Source organism: Salvelinus sp. IW2-2015, linkage group LG16 (assembly GCF_002910315.2).
Source record: "Salvelinus sp. IW2-2015 linkage group LG16, ASM291031v2, whole genome shotgun sequence".
Taxonomy (NCBI): Eukaryota; Metazoa; Chordata; class Actinopteri; order Salmoniformes; family Salmonidae; genus Salvelinus; species Salvelinus sp. IW2-2015.
This window is the reverse complement of record NC_036856.1, coordinates 40728227-40746154: the sequence shown is the minus strand read 5'-3', so window position 1 is coordinate 40746154 and position 17928 is coordinate 40728227. Positions and strand designations below refer to the sequence as shown.

The window sequence follows — 17928 nt, the reverse complement described above, 5'->3', positions numbered from 1 at the left end:
CCACGATATATCGTATCGTAATTGGACAGAAAGCTGTCAATCATTTTTTTTTTCCCACCCAAAAACTTGCGATAGGTTGACAGATAATAGCAGGGAAGAATGGAAGTGATGCATCCAGTCGATTCCTTTCTCTCATTGATCTATTCTAACGTATATATGGAATGTGCTTTAACCCGTCCAGTTCTTTCTCACTAGTGCAAGGATACTGGACCTTAATGAGACATGGGTTTGCTTTGTAAGTAACCGCTCTCTATTGGCACTCTGCTTCACTGCTATTATGTAAAGGCCATGGGAAATCCTACTTTTAATTACACATGTAGGTTAATTAACATGGTATACAGCTATCCCATAATACCGTTTAAATAAACTGATGTAGGGCCTATAACATGCAATTGCAGCAAATGTATACACTTTATTTGAGACTTATGTAGCTGCTCAGTCTGTGATCATTTCTGTGGTAGGCCTATGTGTGTGAAACATGGCTCTGAATAGGCCGTTACCAGGGCATCATACTTCTGTCCCTGAGTGACTGCTGGTTTATGGAAGTCTGCCTGGTCTTGCCTCTCTGGCACCTGGATCCCCTGGTAACTGTTCCTTAGCAACAAACCCAATAGCAACTGCATCAGCCACAGTTGTCAGCTAGAGGAGGATGAGGAGAGAGGAAGATGGGCGGTATTATGATTATGGAAACATGTAACATTTTCCCTATACAGTTGTTTGGAAACCAATGGGATTTATTGGCTCTATCAGTTACAATTTCAAATGTGTTCCAGTGTAAATGGAAACAGCTAAGCAGTTTTTACTGAAATTGTACTTTTCAGGGACTGTTTATCAGGGACTGTTTACCCCTGTATCAGTTGTGTGTCAGCTAGGAGGTGAACAAAGTGTCACACATTGTTCCCAATGTATCATGTATAGGGTGCCATCTCCATGGAGACAGCTGGGTTGGTTCATTCACAGTGCAGCGCTGTAGGGAGAATATGACCTAGAAATTGATGTTAGACCTACACTTAATTATATGCGTCTTGCAGGGGTATATTTTGGAAGAGCTCTGCTCGCAAAGTATGCTGCATATTCCAATATGTATTAACGATTTTCTCTCGTTAGTATCAACGGGGGCTACATGTTATTGGTTGGCTGGTGGTGGCACTGTTGTGTCTAGAGCTGGTTCTCTTTCACGTCAATCAAGCGGTAGGGGGCAGCTCCATAATGCGGATACAGGACGAGGGTATGGATCAGTTGGACAAGCGTGAACTGTGCGCTTTATAGATAAAATCTTGCACATGTAGACACCTGGCGTGCGCGTCTACTATGCGTCCACGGGCACGTTCAAGGTGCAATGAAATTGATAAACGCGCCTTTCTTTTAAATTGCAGTAGCCATGTAAACTAGCGGGTGAGAATGTTGAGAACAGTGCTGCAGACTCAAATTAGATTAGTTTATTGGATTGGCTGCAACAGATTATAGAGCTCCTGTTTTGAAGACGCAGTATAAGAGAAAGAAGCGTATTGTCTAATAATTGTACCCCTGTGGACGTCGACAAAAAAAAGGTAAGATTCTTCGTTTTTGAGAAACAAGAATGTATGGGTATGGAGCTTGCTGTATGATTATGATGGCATGTTGTGTTAACAGAAGATTAAAAAGGAACACGCACCGTTGAAATTGGCAGATCTGCTAAACCAATTGCGTAACACATTCTCAGAATTTAATTAGCATAAATCAAATACCAAAATGGGATGTGATATGACGTGTGTAAAGTGCCATGGCTGATCTAATGTATCTTGCAAACTGGTGAACAAAAGCTGATAAGCATGCTGGCATTCGCTGTGTATTTGTCGCATCAGACGCTCGTTCAGTTTCCCATTCACGCAGTCCGCAGTCTGCGCACGCTCGGTTGTTCTCCATTCTATGGAATGGAGTCCTAGACAATTGAATAGTAGTAAAGGCAAATAATTGTTCTTTGCACACCCCTATTGCATGGTATTTCCTGAGATAATATTGTACATTCCTGGTTGAGGTTTTAAAAATAAGCTTGGATGCTAAATATTTAATGTAATTTTTTATAATAATTATATAACTAGACGATGAATACATAGTCATTAAAATAATGTTCCAGACTACCTTTAGGGTGTCTTTTGTGTTTAATGTCACACCAACTGTATTTGATTGGTTTTAAGACAAAGCTCCTATCCTATAGATTGTTTTGAAGATGTCAACCAGCGATAGGTCAAGTGAAGTGTTTCTTTTGTATTGATTGGACCCTCCAGCTGACACCAGTCCATTGGAGGACAAGGAACAAATTCTCAGCAGCATTTAGAAATTAGTGTGTTTTTAGTACCAAATAGACTTCTCTCTTGGTTGGTCAACTTGGCCTCGCCTCTGGTTTAGTACAGAACCTATTGCTTACGATATACATGAATTTACAGCCTGAACACCAGATTTGAGCATCTTATTTAATACCAGTCTATTGCACCAAACTACAAGGTGTGGTTAAGAAAGGGGTCAGAAAATGGGACAATGATACCAGTGAGACCTTACAGGGCTGCTTTGACTCTGCCGACGGGCCGCTTTGACTCTTGCCGACGGGCGGCTTTGACTCTGCCGACGGGCCGCTTTGACTCTTGCCGGCGGGCGGCTTTGACTCTGCCGACGGGCGGCTTTGACTCTGCCGACGGGCCGCTTTGACTCTTGCCGACGGGCCGCTTTGACTCTTGCCGACGGGCCGCTTTGACTCTTGCCGCGGGCCCGCTTTGATTCTCGCCGCGGGCCGCTTTGACTCTTGCCGACGGGCGCTTTGACTTCTTGCGACGGGCGCTTTGACTCTTGCCGACGGGCCGCTTTGACTCTGCCGACGGGCCCGCTTTGACTCTGCCGACGGGCCGCTTTTGAGACGGGCCGCTTTTGAACTCTCGCAGACGGGCCGCTTTGACTCTTGCCGACGGACCGCTTTGACTCTTGCCGACGGACCGCTTTGACTCTGCCGGCGGGCCGCTTTGACTCTGCAGGCAGGAGTGTGTTCAGAGGGAGCGAGCCTTGAGGAGGCTACTGAAGCTATCACTGACTGTATTCATTTCTGTGAGATGATGGTTCCTTCCAAAACTGTTCATTTATTTTCTAACAACAAACCCTGGATCACAAAGGACCTGAAAACAACTTTAAATGAAAATAATATAGCATTTACCACTGGCAACAAGGTTGAGGGTAAACTAATTCAATCCAAATTAAAAATGCAGATGAAACAGGCTACAAGAGTGTACAAGGAGAAGAAGGAAAGGCTCTTTCAGGAGGGTAAAGATGCTTCGAGGGGTGTGAAAACACTGGCAGCCCTTAATAACACCCAAACTCTCCCCTTCTCCCCCCCAGAAAAGACTGTGTTGACCTGCAGAGAATCTTAACAGTTTTTATTGTAGATTTGACCAACATGACTTTACAATTGAAAGGGAAAAGCTGATCTCTGACCTCTCTAACATGTCTCACACTGTTACACAATTGTTCAGCTCCAACCAAAAGATGGTGAAGCTATGTTTAAAAGGACAAAACAACGAAAAGCACCTGGGTCAGACAGCATCAGCGTTCACCTACTCCATGTGTAACTCTGTGTTGTTGTTTTTGTTGCACTGCTTTGCTTTATCTTGGCCAGGTCGCAGTTGTAAATGAGAACTTGTTCTCAACTGGCCTACCTGGTTAAATAAAGGTGAAATTAAATAAATGTGTGCCATAAGCAACTGGCAGGTGTTTTCTGTGAGCTCTTTAACCACTCTCTGGCAGAACCACTCTCTGTCATCCCAATAATATGGAAATCGTCCACCATAAGCCCAGCACCTAAAAAGAGCAACCCCTGATGCAACAATGACTACTGCCCTGTAGCTTTAACCTTTTAGTGGTGAAGAGCGTTGAAAGGCTGGTTCTTCCCCAGCTACTAAAGGAAATATGCTCCTACACAGGCCTGCTTCTGTTCTAGATGCATGGTGTTTCTGTACAGGAAAAGTGTCATCCTTGATAACAAGGTGTTGATAGATCCAACCTCTGAGTAGGCTGCCACGTTCACGTGCCAGTCAGAACTAGGAAACTCCGAAATTTGCCACTTGCTAACTGGTTGGACGCGGCACGTCTATAACTACAACCATTTAGCAAGTTGGAAATGTCTAAGTTCCAAATAGCACTTGAACGCGACAGATCCAACTTCTGAGGATGCTATCAACACCTTGATATCAAGAATGCCAACGTTGCTGTACAGAAATACCATGTATCTTGCAGAACAGAAGGAAAGCCTGAAGTCACACCTGTTAGAAGGAGAGGGATTGTTGTTCATGTTTGTTGACCCTTAGCAGGCCTGAGACTGTCAACACCCTGAGGCCATAGTGACTTCTAATCCATCTGATGATGTATGGGCTTTCGTGGGCACCAATCCCTACGCAGGGATGACTACCCTTTGGTCTGAGCTTATGTAACACTGTCTTAACTACGCCATTGGCAGGAATGCTGTGTGTTGCTACTGCTAGCCTTGCAGATATTACTGGCCAATTTGTAGGGGTGACAACATAAGCATATCACTGATAGACCAAACTGAGATTTTGACCCAATTGCTGACTCGGAAGGAAATTGTCTGGAGTTGCCAAAAAGTGTTTGCTCGTTCCTCAGTGGGTAGACAGTGGGGTGATTTGAATGTGTACAATAAGAATGTGTGATTTTTGTGGCCAGTTTCATGCATGTTATGCTGGGTACGTTATAAATAACAGAATTATTGGCCAAGACAGTGGGTGGCAATTTCTCTGAACACTCGTTTGCTGTAAGCGTATTATTCAGATAAGACCACATGAATGATGTCAACATCAGCAAAATGAATTAAATCGGGAACAGATCCACAGCGTAGGAGTGATTAAAAAATATATATAATTGTGTGCCAAACCACAAAACAGCCCACAGTTGCAGTTTGTGGGATTAATGTAAGAGGTCCCACTTGGTGATTTGTCATTTAGAGTTTTGTGACGAGACATATCTCGTCACAAAACTCAGGCGCCACTGGAATTCTGAATAATATTAAAGTCATAGTATCTCTATCTCCAGTTAGTATCTCTATCGCCAGTTAGTATCTCTATCGCCAGTTAGTATCTCTATCGCCAGTTAGTATCTCTATCGCCAGTTAGTATCTCTATCGCCAGTTAGTATCTCTATCGCCAGTTAGTATCTCTATCGCCAGTTAGTATGAACACTGAGGGAGACTGCTAGGAAAAGGAGGTGTGGTTTAAAGACAGTCTTATAGGCAGGAGGACGCTATGTTAATCTACAGTGCCTTCAGAAAGTATTCACACCCCTTAGATTTATTGGGGGGGGGGGGGGGGAGTGTTAGTCTGATTTGAAAATGGATTAAATTGAAACAAAAAAATTATAATCATTGGCCTATACACAATACTTCAGGATGTCAAAGAGGAAGAATGTTTTTTGAAATTTTAACAAAATAATTCAAAGTTAAAGCTGTAATGTCTTGAGTCAATAACTATTTGACTCCTTTGTTATGGCAAGAAAAATACGTTCAGGAGTAAAAATGTGCTTAACAAGTCACAATTTTTATTTATTTCACCTTCATTTAACCAGGTAGACTAGTTAAGAACAAGTTCTCATTTGCAACTGCGACCTGGCCAAGATAAAGCAAAGCAGTTCGACACATACAACACAGAGTTACACATGGAATAAACAAACATACAATAATAAGTTGCATGGATTCACTTTGTGTGCATTAATAGTGTTTAACATGATTTTTGAATGACTACATCATCTCTGTACCCCACACATAAAATTATCTATAAGGTCCCTCAGTCGACCAGTGAATTTCAAATACAGATTCAACCACAAAGACCAGGGAGGTTTTCAATGCCTCGCAAAGAAGKGCACCTATTGGTAGATGGGTAAAATAAATAAAAAGCAGACATTGAATATCCCTTTGAGCATGGTGAAGTTATTATTTACACTTTGGATGGTGTATCAATACACCCAGTCACTACAAAGATACAAGCATCCTTCCTAACTCAGTTGCCCGGTAGGAAGGAAACCGCGCAGTGATTTCACCATGAGGCCAATGGTGACTTTAAAACAGTTTAATGGTTGTGGTTATCAGGATAAGGTAAGACCCAGATGCAGACCGTGTCGAAGTAACAATGTTTATTACAGCAACAGGGGCAAAGGTACAGGACGGCAGGCAGGCCCAGGGTCAGGCAAAGTGGTCGGCGGGTGGGTTCAGCATCAGGACAGGCAGGGGTCAAAAACCAGGAGGGAGAGAAAAAGAGAGGCTGGGAAAAGACAGGTGTTGACAGGACAAACGCTGGTAATCTTGACAAACAAGATGAACTGGCAACAGACAAACAGAAAACACAGGTATAAGTACACAGGGGATAATGGGGAAGATGGGTGACACCTGGAGGGGGGTGGAGACGGGTGAAACAGATCAGGGCGTGACAGTGGTAGGAGAAAACTGAGGATGGATCAACAACATTGTAGTTACTCTACAATACTAACCTAATTGACAGACTGAAATGAAGGAAGCCTGTACAGAATAAAAATATTCCAAAACATGCATCCTGTTTACAAACAAGGCACTAAAGTCATACTGCAAAAAAAATTGGCAACGCAATTAACCTTTTGTCCTGAATACAAAGCGTTATGTTTGGGGCAAATCCAATACAACACATTACTTAGTACCACTCTCCATATTTTCAAGCATTGTGGTGGCTGCATCATGTTATGGGTGTGCTTGTAATTGGTAAGGACTGGGTAGTTTTTCAGGATAAAAAAAATAACGGAATGGAGCTAAGCATAGGCAGAATCATAGAGGAAAACCTGTTTCAGTCTGCTTTCCACCAGACACTGAGAGATGAAGGACAATAACCTAAAACACAAGGCCAAATCTACACTGGAGTTGCTTACCAAGATGACAGTGAATGTTCCTGAGTGGCCGAGTTACAGTTTTGACTTAAATCTACTAGAACATCTATGGCAAGACCTGAAAATGGTTGTCTAGCATTGATCAACAACCAATTTGACAGAGCTTGAAGAATTTAGAAAATAGTTGGCAGATGTTGCACAATCCAGGTGTGGAAGCTCTTAGAGACTTACCCAGAAATACTCACATCTGTAATCACTGCTTCTACAAAGTAGTGACTCAGGAGTGTGAATACTTATGTAAATGAGATATTTATGTATTTTATTTCAATAAATGTGCAACAATTGAGAGAAAAAAATCTATTTAATCCACTTTGAATTCAGGCTGTAACACAACAAAATGTGGAGATGACTATTTATTAACAGTAAGGTGTATGGTCTGTGATAGATATATAATAAGCTATTATATCTGTACTCGTATATAATAATTTATTACGTCTTAAACGCAGTACAGGTGTGTATGTTCTGGCCTTTCCGAACATACACTGAGAGAAAACGGAGGGCAACACCACAGTAGTCAAGGCCAGGGACACGTTTGCTAGCAAGGCAAACCTTGTCCCGGATTTAGGATGTTCAAACCTGATGTGTCAGACATCAAGGCCTACAGATATCACAAAACACACAGCACTGTGTGGGAAGTGGAAGTATGCAAAAAAGAGAGGGAAAAAGAGAGGAGAGGAATGATATGCGAAATGTTTTACTATAATCCTCCTTATCCAACCACAGTAACCAGTAGGGCTGAGGTTGAACAGTCTGTATTTGCACAAAGAGCATACCCACTGGGCATAGACGTCTAGTTTGGTTGAGTTGTCAACTAACGTGAATTCAACTTGAAATCAACAAATCATTTCACCATGTCATTGGATTTAGGTTAAAAGTTGGGTGAAAATACCGACGTGTACGTGACGTGCATGTAATCTTTGCTTCATTCAGAGTAGTCCCACTCCCCCAAAAAACCTTTTCCATAATCCGATTCTAACAGCCCGAAAATGATTCTGGAAGACACCGAGTGTACCCATTGTCACACTGTAGCCGGCTTTAACTCAGCCATGGGCTATTACTGTACCTTTTTATATGAATACCCATAAGGCCTTGCTAGAGGAAGAAGCTTCATATAAGAGCCTATAATAAGCCGCGTCTGAAGGAAGATTGACACCGACGTGTCTATGTAGTCACTCTTCCATCGCTGAGATATTGTGTTCATTATTCTGTGGTACTTAGACTAACCTTGCCTCTGAAGGCTTTAGAATAGGGATTATCCTACTACCCTGTGTTTGTGTGTGCACTACCCTGTGTTTGTGTGTTTTGTGAGCATATGTTGTGTGTGTGTGTGTGTGTAGTAAAACAGCAGACATTATTATTATTACCCACATGAGTCATATGCAATAGATGTTTATGTGTGTGTTTTTGTCTGTGTGTGTGTCTGTGCATGCGTGTGTCGGTGTGTGTTTCCCTCCAAGGGCAGCCATGTTGACCACCTTAATGGACGGCCTCCTCTGCTGCCTGACAGGGAAGTCGGCCAACGTCGTGGTTCCCATAGAAACCTCGGAAGCCGCCGACGGCTACGAGTTCGTGGAGGTCAAACCGGGTCGTGTCTTGAGGGTCCGACACATCATCCCGGAGCGGGAGGTGGTGGACGAGCCCAGGGGTCCGGGGGGAAGCGTTCACCGTAAGAGGAAGATCACAGTGTACCGTAATGGGCAGCTACTGATAGAGGACCTGGGCAACGAGGCGAGACAGGAGCTGTTACACACTCAGAACGGAGACACACAACCCAACTGTACCGTGGAGGTGGAGCTCGCAGACCCATCGTCCAATCCAACTGCCACCGCTGACCCCAAAGCGGACAAGACAGGGTCAGTGGTTGGAACAGGGGGAGCGGCGACATCTCCATCCCCGACCCTCGGATCAGCCCCAGATCTGACCCAGCAGCCCCGGAAGCGGCGGCGGAAGCCCAAACGCACAGTGGTGATTGACAGCGAGAGGAAGATCACGTCGTGTAAGGGGACGCACGCAGACGTGGCAGTGTTCTTCGTGCACGGCGTGGGCGGTTCCCTCGACATCTGGGGCAGCCAGCTGGACTTCTTCTCCCGTCTGGGCTATGAGGTCATCGCGCCTGACCTGGCGGGTCACGGGGCGAGCTCTGCACCTCAGATCGCGGCAGCGTACACGTTCTACGCCCTGGCTGAGGACATGAGGGCCATCTTTAAGAGATATGCACGGAAGAGGAACATCCTCATTGGACACTCCTATGGGTGAGAAGACTGAAGTGTGTTAGCTACAGACACTACATCATGAACGCCACATCATGAACGCCACATAATGAACGCCACATCATGAACACCACATAATGAACACTACATAATGGACCTCTGTCTTTTGATCTCCCAGAATGATATCTGATTACCATTTCTCTTTCCTCTCTCTCTCTCTCTCTCTGTAGTGTGTCGTTCTGTACGTTCCTGGCCCATGAGTACCCAGACCAGGTCCACAAGGTAGTGATGATAAACGGAGGAGGTCCCACAGCGCTGGAGCCCAGCCTCTGTTCCATCTTCAACCTGCCCACCTGTGTGCTGCACTGCCTGTCCCCCTGCCTGGCCTGGAGCTTCCTCAAGTAACAAACAGTGTGCCTGTGGCTTCCCTCCCAGTCATTCTCATTCCATTCACCCGGCTCAATGCTACATGATACTTTTTGCCCTATACACATCATGAGGTTGCTACAACCTAGCCTACAAATTAAAGTTTATAATGTAGGTGCACAGGTCGAGAGACAAATTGGAGCAATTAAGGTGACAGACAGTGACACACTTTTGCCTTCATCTAGCTGATCTGGGGTGTAATCTTTAGTCCAAACAGTTTCAAAATGATTTGCAAATAAAATTATTCAGTTAGGTCCCTCCCCATTTCGTTCCTTTGAATATTTTTTTTGCTACAGAATCTGCGGAATGGCTTCCCCAGTGGCACAGTGGTCTAAGGCACTGCATCACAGTGCTAGCTGTGCCACTAGAGATCCTGGTTCCAGTCCAGGCTCTATCGCAGCCGGCCGTGACCGGGAGACCCATGGGGCAGCGCACAATTGGCCCAGCGTCATCCAGGTTAAGGGAGGGTTTGGCCGGCAGGGATGTCCTTGTCCCATCGTGCACTAGCGACTCCTGTGGCAGGCCGGGCGCAATGCCATATGGGAGTTGCAGTGATGGGACAAGACTAATTACCAATTGGATACCACAAAATTGGGGAGAAAAAGGGATTWAAAAAAATTATGAATCTGCGGAATGAATACACCTCTGATCACACACAGTTCACGTTCTTAGCAACCACATACAGCATCATCACATCCACCTTCTCTCACCTTTTCCCTTTGCTTGTGGACTTCAGTGCATAATATAACAGTTGTCTGTGATCAGGCGCAAAAACCTCTCCATGTCAAACCGTCATACCATATCCACTAACCCTGGGCTGCCAACTTTTGAAGAAATCTTGGAGTGAGATTTGCTATGTGAATTTCATTGACCCCTGGCACAACCCCTAGACGGAGGTCTGGGGTCCTACCCCGGGAAAACACTAGTTTTAAAGCTCATTTCCGTATTTTGACATGTCTTAGGCCTATGACCAGGGTGGAGGGAAAAAAAAGAAATTCTCTCTTTGTTTCCCAAGTGCTGGATGTTTAAAAATGTTCTAGTTATAACAATTCATTTCTCAAAATCACCCAACCTTCAAGACAAATCTAATGGATCGATATTCAGGTGGTTTATGCCTACTAGTTGAAGATCGTTTGGCATCATCTTGTGATCAAAATGTGATGTGTTTATGAGTTGTGAGTCCCCCTACCATCTCTGCCTAGCATGTGCACAATACTGAAATGTCAACAATTATATTTTGTATGTCTTATTCAAAACTGCCCATGAATAGCTGCTAAAATACATATCCTCATACAATTCATTTTCAAAGACACAAGTTGGCATATCAGATTTCAAATATGTGATTACACTGGCAAAATTGGGAAGAAGTGGATTAACAGTAATGTTCTTGCTGACAAGCACACTAATTACCCTATATTGTATTGTATATATTGTAGGCCATTATTAAGGATGGGAATTCTACTGATCACACTAAATCAAGTAAATAGATAATAAAATCTTCTTTAGACAAGATGACCCTAAACCCTAACCAAATGTTTTCAATATTTATTGTCCCCCCCCCCCTCCCCTCTAGAATGAAACACTTTTAGGTTCACAATCTGTTTATAATCAATTTCATAGTTACACATCAGGTAACCCGACCAAACGTCCCTGATAGAACACAACAGGTAACCCGACCAAACGTCCCTGATAAAACACATCAGGTAACCCGACCAAACGTCCCTGATAAAACACATCAGGTAACCCGACCAAACGTCCCTGAATAAAACACATCAGGTAACCCGACCAAACGTCCCTGATAAAACATACTGTAGGTTTGTCTGCTGCCTTTTCGTTGTCACAGTCGAAATGCCAATCACCAAACGAGTAGACCAATGCAAGTGATGATTAAATGGACTTTAGTACATGCTGTCAAAGGGCTGCATTCTGCAATCGGGACGGGAGTAACAGCAGCCTCATTGATACCATTGTACAGAAAACAGCGCTACCGTGCTGCTATTTTCACAGTTTTATAAACTCAGCGGAGAACGTTCTCTCTCCATTCAGCATTTTTTAAAGGAGCGTTTCTTTAAAATGTGCATCCAATCCACTTGATTCCTTACATAACTAGACCTATCATATGATTCCTTACATAACTAGACCTATCATATGATTCAATGTGTCGCGGTTCACAGTGCTGTGACAAGACAGGACCATGAAACAGGTTCCACTCAGGATGTTACATTGCAGGCTCAGGCGCTCCGATTTCAAAACAACTTGGAGGCAGCGCAGTTAAAAAGTTAACGCGCTGACTTATAAGAAAAATGAGAGCAGCACTTTTCTATGCGGGAGATAAACTATATATACAAAAGTATTTGGACACATCTTCAAATTAGTGGATTCAGCTGTTTCAGCCACACCCGTTGCTGACAGGTGTTTTAAAATCGAGCACACATGCATTCTCCATAGACAAACAYTGGCAGTAGAATGGCCTAACTGAAGTGCTGCCTCGATCTACTGTAAGTGCTGTTATTGGAAACCTCCTAGGATCAACAACGGCTCAGCTGCGAAGTGGTAGGCCACACAAACTCACAGAACGGGACCGCGTTAAAAATCATCTGTCCTTGGTTGCAACACTCACTACCGAGTTCCAAACTGCCTCTGGAAGCAATGTCAGCACCAGAACTGTTTCCATGGTGCCGAACAGCCGCACTCAAGCCTAAGATCACCATGCGCAATCTAGCTTTGGCTGGAGTTGTGTGAAGATCGCAGCCATTGGACTCTGAAACAGTGGAAACGCGTTCTCTGGATTGATAAATCACCCTTCACCATCTGGTAGTCCGACAGATGATTCTGGGTTTGGCAGATGCCAGGAGAACGCTACCTGCCCGACTGTATAGTGGCAACTGTAAAATTTAGTGGAGGAGGAATAATGGTTTGGGGCTGTTTTTCATGGTTCGGGCTAGGCCCCCTTAGTTCGCTACAGCATACAATGACATTCTAGACAATTCTGTGCTTCCAACTTTGTGGCACCAGTTTGGGGAAGGCCCTTTCCTGTTTCAGCATGACAATGCCCCTGACAATGCCCCCGTGCACAAGTCGAGGTCCGTACAGAAATGGTTTGTTGAGATTGGCGTGGAAGAACTTGACTGGCCTGCACAGAGCCCTGACCTCAACCCCATCGAACACCTTTGGGATGAATTGGAACGCCGACTTCGAGTCAGGCCTAATCGCCCAAAATCGGTGCCTGACCTCACTAAGGCTGAATGGAAGCAAGTCTCATCAGCAATATTCCAACAGCTAGTGGAGGCTGTTATAGCAGCAAAGGGGGGACCAACTCCATATTAATGATTATGTAATGAGATGTTTGACAAGCAGGTGTCCATATACTTTTGGTCATGTAGTGTATAGAGTTGGCAGCTCTGGCTAACCGCTACATTTTTGTTACCATGTTAACGTTATAGTTAAAACTTCTTCGGGATCGGTGTCCCTTCCACGGGATGGTTGAGCTAACATCGGCTAATGCGATTAGCATGAAGTTGTAAGTAACAAGAACATTTCCCAGGACATAGACATATCTGATATTGGCAGAAAGCTTAAATTCTTGTTAATCTAACTGCTCTGTCCAATTTACAGTAGCTATTACAGTGAAAGAATACCATGCTATTGTTTGAGAGTGCACAGTTTTGAACATGAAAAGTTATTAATAAACAAATTAGGCACATTGGGCAGTCTTGATACAACATTTTGAACAGAAATGCAATGGTTCATTGGATCAGTCTAAAACGTTGCACATGCACTGCTGCCATCTAGTGGCCAAAATCTAAATTGCAGCTGGGCTGGAATAATACATTATGACCTTTCCCTTGCATTTCAAAAATGATGGTACAAAAAAAATACAAAATAACTTTTTTTCTTTTAGATTATCTTTTACCAGATCTATTGTGTTATATTATCCTACATTCCTTTCACATTTCCACAAACTTCAAAGTGTTTCCTTTCAAATGGTACCAAGAATATGCATATCCTTGCTTCAGGGCCTGAGTTACAGGCAGTTAGATTTGGGTATGTCATTTTAGGTGAAAATTGAAAAAAAAGGGGAGGATCCTTTTAACAAACTAGACCTGATGCGTTAGTAAACCCACAATCCAATCCATGTGTACAATCACACAGTACAGTGTACAGCAAGCAGTTACCCCGGTGGCAATACTTTTATAAAACCGAAAGCTTACCTTGTGTTGGATAGCCTTAGCCAGCTATCTAACATAAATAGCATTCCACTCTGAGTCAGGTTGTTGAGTAGGCTAAATTAACTGCATTAACTAGCTAAGTAAGTGAAAGGTAAACTCGGAATAATAAAAAATACAAAAACATCTCTCTCTCTCTCTCAAAATGTATCTGTTCAAAACTGTTCAACTATTGTCTTTCAAAGTGCTAGCTAGCTGTAGCTTATGCTTTCAGTACCAAATTAATTCTCTGATCCTTTGATTGGATGGACAACATGTCAGCTCATACTGCATGAGCTCTGGTAGGTTGGAGGATGAAAGTTGTCATAATTACTGTGTAAGTCTATGGATAGGGGTGAGAACCATGGTTTTGTATTGAAGTCAATGTAGCAGGGAAAATAGCTGTCCTCCGGCTACACCATGATGCTACCCTACAGAGTGCTGTTGAGGCTACTGTAGACCATTGCAAAACAGTGTGTTTTAATCAGTTATTTGGTGACATATATTTTGTAAAGTTTTATCTTTGAAAAGGATAACTTTTTAAAAGGACATTTACCAAGTAGGATGGTCCTCCCCATCCTCCTCTGAGGAGCCTCCTCTGCTCCCAGGCCTACTTCAATACAGTCAAACTTCTGTACCATAAGCTTTCAGCCTACTGTATGTTGTTCAAGTCTGATTTATTATGCTCCTCCACTTACTCTCTCCTCTTCCTCTCCTCTGCCTCCTCGTCAGGGCTGGGTTTGCCCGTCAGGGTGCGAAGGAGAAGCAGCTGTTGAAAGACAACAATGCCTTCAACGTGTCCTCCTTCGTGCTGCGTGCCATGATGAGTGGTCAGTACTGGCCCGAGGGCGACGAGGTTTATCATGCAGAGATCCCAGTGCCCATCCTGCTGGTGCATGGCATGTACGACAAGTTTGTTCCAATAGAGGAAGATCAACGCATGGCGGAGGTGAGCGGGAAACCTTAACGCCAACTCTAACCCTAACTTTAAACCTAACTCTGAGCCTAGTTTTAAACCTAACTCTAAGCCTAGCTTTAAAACACAAAACCTGAACCTAATCTAACCTCCCTGCCTCCGCTCAGATCCTGTTGCTGGCCTTCCTGAAGATAATCAACGAGGGCAGTCACATGGTGATGATGGAGTGTCCCGAGAGCGTCAACACCCTCCTGCACGAGTTCTTCCTCTGGGAGCCTGAGTCCCCGCCCAAATCTAAACCCCGCCCCGAAATCGCCACCAAGAGACCTGAAACTGCCAAGATCTCCACCGCATCCAACGGAGGAGCAACGCCAGAAAGCAAAGCCAAGACCAAGTAACCCAGAGGGGGATGGATGTGTGGTATTGACTCCAGTCAAAGCGGAAACAGACAGTGGTGTGTACTGCCGACCATTGCTGGTTGTGCTAGGCTATGTCTCCTAAGGTGCAGGGAGCTGGTTTGAACTGGTCTGGTTTAAGCTGGTTTAAACTGGTCTGAGCAGGTTTGAGGTGGGATTTGAGGAGGTGGAACACCACACACAGGGTCAGACAGGCCCATTTATGGTCTAGGTCTGAGCCACAACAGAAAGGAAGGACAGGAGGGCTGGCAGGTATGGCCGGACAGAGTGACGTATATGAGGACAACAAGGGGGAGGTCTACTGTATTGTTCCTGGTCCTGTTCTGATTAACTGGTCCCTGGCTGGGACTGGAGACAGGTGGGAGAGAACATTGTTTTTGAAGCTCTGAAGAGGTGCTGAGTTGGAGAGGATGGTCATGGTGAATCTGGTAATGGTATTGGTTATGTGTGTTGCTGCTTTGTGGTACCGGTACCCAGGTCTAGACTCAGTCCCCTGTGGCTTGTCAGTTTCCCTAACACGTGGAAATGTCAGAACATGGGTGGATCAGAGAGGGAAAAATACTGTATTCGACGGGATCAACTGACACAGGAAAAGTTGATAGCCAAGAAGACTGCTTGTTAGGCCCAGATTCAGTCAGTTCCGGCCCTAACCGGCGATAACTGACAACTGCTGCATAGCTGTTTYATTGTTTCTGTTTAGGCGATATGGAACTGTCAAATCTGTGAGCAGCTGCTCTTGTCGTCATTGTCACAAAACCACACCCGTTCTTAAATCCCCCCTGCATTAGGAGGTTCAGAAGTAATGAGGATTTCTATCAGCCTTAGAGGTGTAGATTACAACACATTCCAGTGTTCCAACTTGTAACAGGGCTGCATGGGGTTATCACTAATCCAACTCGGCACATCCAATGGCCATGTCCACGATAAGTATAAAGCCAGGAGCCGCTTGCTGATTCGACAGCTCCAACGTAGTTACACCTCCGACAGGCAGATCTGAATCTAGCCATTATACTACTCACGCCAACGGGTAGACAGAAACCCCAGAACTAACTTCTGATTCCTTACAGTACTTCTGCACATGGGTGGTTAAATATTATGTATGATGATCTGCTGCTGCTTTTTGAGAAGTAGCCTACTACATTTCATTCATACAGTATTTAAAAGCACTTCCTCGTCAGAATGATTACAACAGACACGCTAACTATGTTATGCTTTATCTAAAAATGCAGAGTAACAACTTTGAGGGACCGGAGAAAGACCATTGTTTGACTGTCCTACAAAAGTCTCCTTGTGTATTTTATGGGGAAACAAATATGTTTCCTATTGGCTGCAGGTTACCTAGGAAACACACAGGGGCAGATGTGTGTTTTGGACCCCTTTTTAAGAAGGAGAATTGTACTGAATCCTAGCGTTATATTTCTCACCAAAACTATGCTAAACAATTATGATCGTTTGCCTGTTTTCCAGGTAGAAGTGATATAAGCTCTGAAAATGATATTGCTACACCAAAAATTGCTTACAACCTGAGAATTCTTCAGTGCCACATAGCAAGTTCTCTGTCGTGTAACTAGCATCCCGTTGTGTCTGATAAGTGTCACAAAGACTGTGTTGAAATAACAGTGTATTAAATACTGTATAGAATCAATCTGTAGCACTGATGATCTGCACTGCAGCGCTCTAGAAATGGAAAGGCAACGCCGCCGCCTTCATGGTAAACGCTGCGTATGTCGGTTCAATTGGAAATTAYCTTTTCAATTTAAGTTGAGCCACAGCGCAGATCTTCAGCGCCGCGGATTGAATTAACCCCCTTACTCTTCAGCTAGGTGTGCACCAGTGGAGGCTGCTGAGGGGAGGACGGCTCATAGTAATGTCTGGAAYGGAGCAAATGGAATGGCATCAAACACCTGGAAACCATGTGTTTTAATACCGTTCCACCAATTCCGCTCCATCCATTACCAAGAGCCCGTCTTCCCCAATTAAGGTGCCACCAACCTCCTCTGAATGATGCCCTTCACCTGTATTCCACAGGACAGGCGGTGTCAGGTTGATCTCCTGTCCAATAAGACTGTTACTGGAACTATTTGGTTTAACTCTTAGCACTGCAACAGTCCAGTTACTTCAACACGATCACTATCCCATTTTCGTTTGTCGATCCCTGTGATTGTAGCAGTGTAAAGCCCTCTGTTACTGTTGGTTATGGAAAAGTCAGTAGCAGTGGAGGCTGCTGAGGGGAGGACGGCCTATAATAATGGCTGGAACAGAGCGAATGGAATGGCATCAAACACCTGGAAACCATGGAAMCCATGTGTTTGTTGTATTTAATACCGTTCCACTGATTTTGCTCCAGTCATTAACACGAGCCCGTCCTCCTCAATTAAGGTGCCACCAACCTCCTGTGGTCAGTAGGTCACCCACAAACAACAATATGCATTTTGAAAACATAACACTTAACAGGGCCGTGAGTGTACTTTTGATACAATATGCAACTTTTACAAGCAAATAATGATGCTTATATAGGTATTGATGCTGAAAAAATGAGTGAATAGGAGTGAATTAATCAAATTGAGAATTGAGTTCTCACTAGTCAAATGGGTTTAGCTTATGATCCTCAGTCATGTTCTCAATGGAACATCACTTAGTATTTTAAATATGAATGGTTCTGAATCTGTGTCAACTATCAGTATCACATTTGTGCCCTTGTGCGTCTTAAATGTGTCACTGTGTTCGCCTTTGATATTGATTTCAGAAATGAAGTGCTGGAAGAATGTTCAGTTCACCAAAAATAAAATATGAGGAATATTATAACGTGCAATCAA

At 44.0% G+C, this 17928-nt stretch overlaps 1 protein-coding gene across 1 annotated transcript; it reads left to right on the top strand.

The window, feature by feature from the left end:
* Positions 1 to 44: 44 nt before the first annotated feature.
* Positions 45 to 17911, top strand: LOC111975779 (protein ABHD8). The gene is made up of 5 exons (XM_024004357.2): positions 45 to 235; positions 8397 to 9191; positions 9380 to 9550; positions 14513 to 14729; positions 14864 to 17911. Exons 1-5 carry the CDS (start codon positions 162 to 164, stop codon positions 15092 to 15094), a joined length of 1488 nt encoding a protein of 495 aa, XP_023860125.1. The 5' UTR covers positions 45 to 161; the 3' UTR covers positions 15095 to 17911.
* The last annotated feature ends 17 nt before the right edge of the window (positions 17912 to 17928 follow it).

Bases quoted from the DNA above. Each gene is read 5' to 3' on its own strand.
- LOC111975779 (XM_024004357.2), top strand. From the start codon at position 162: ATGTGCTTTAACCCGTCCAGTTCTTTCTCACTAGTGCAAGGATACTGG. The intron at 236-8,396 runs GTAAGTAACCGC...TTTCCCTCCAAG, and splicing joins ATGAGACATGGGTTTGCTTT to GGCAGCCATGTTGACCACCT. The intron at 9,551-14,512 runs GTAACAAACAGT...CCTCCTCGTCAG, and splicing joins CTGGCCTGGAGCTTCCTCAA to GGCTGGGTTTGCCCGTCAGG.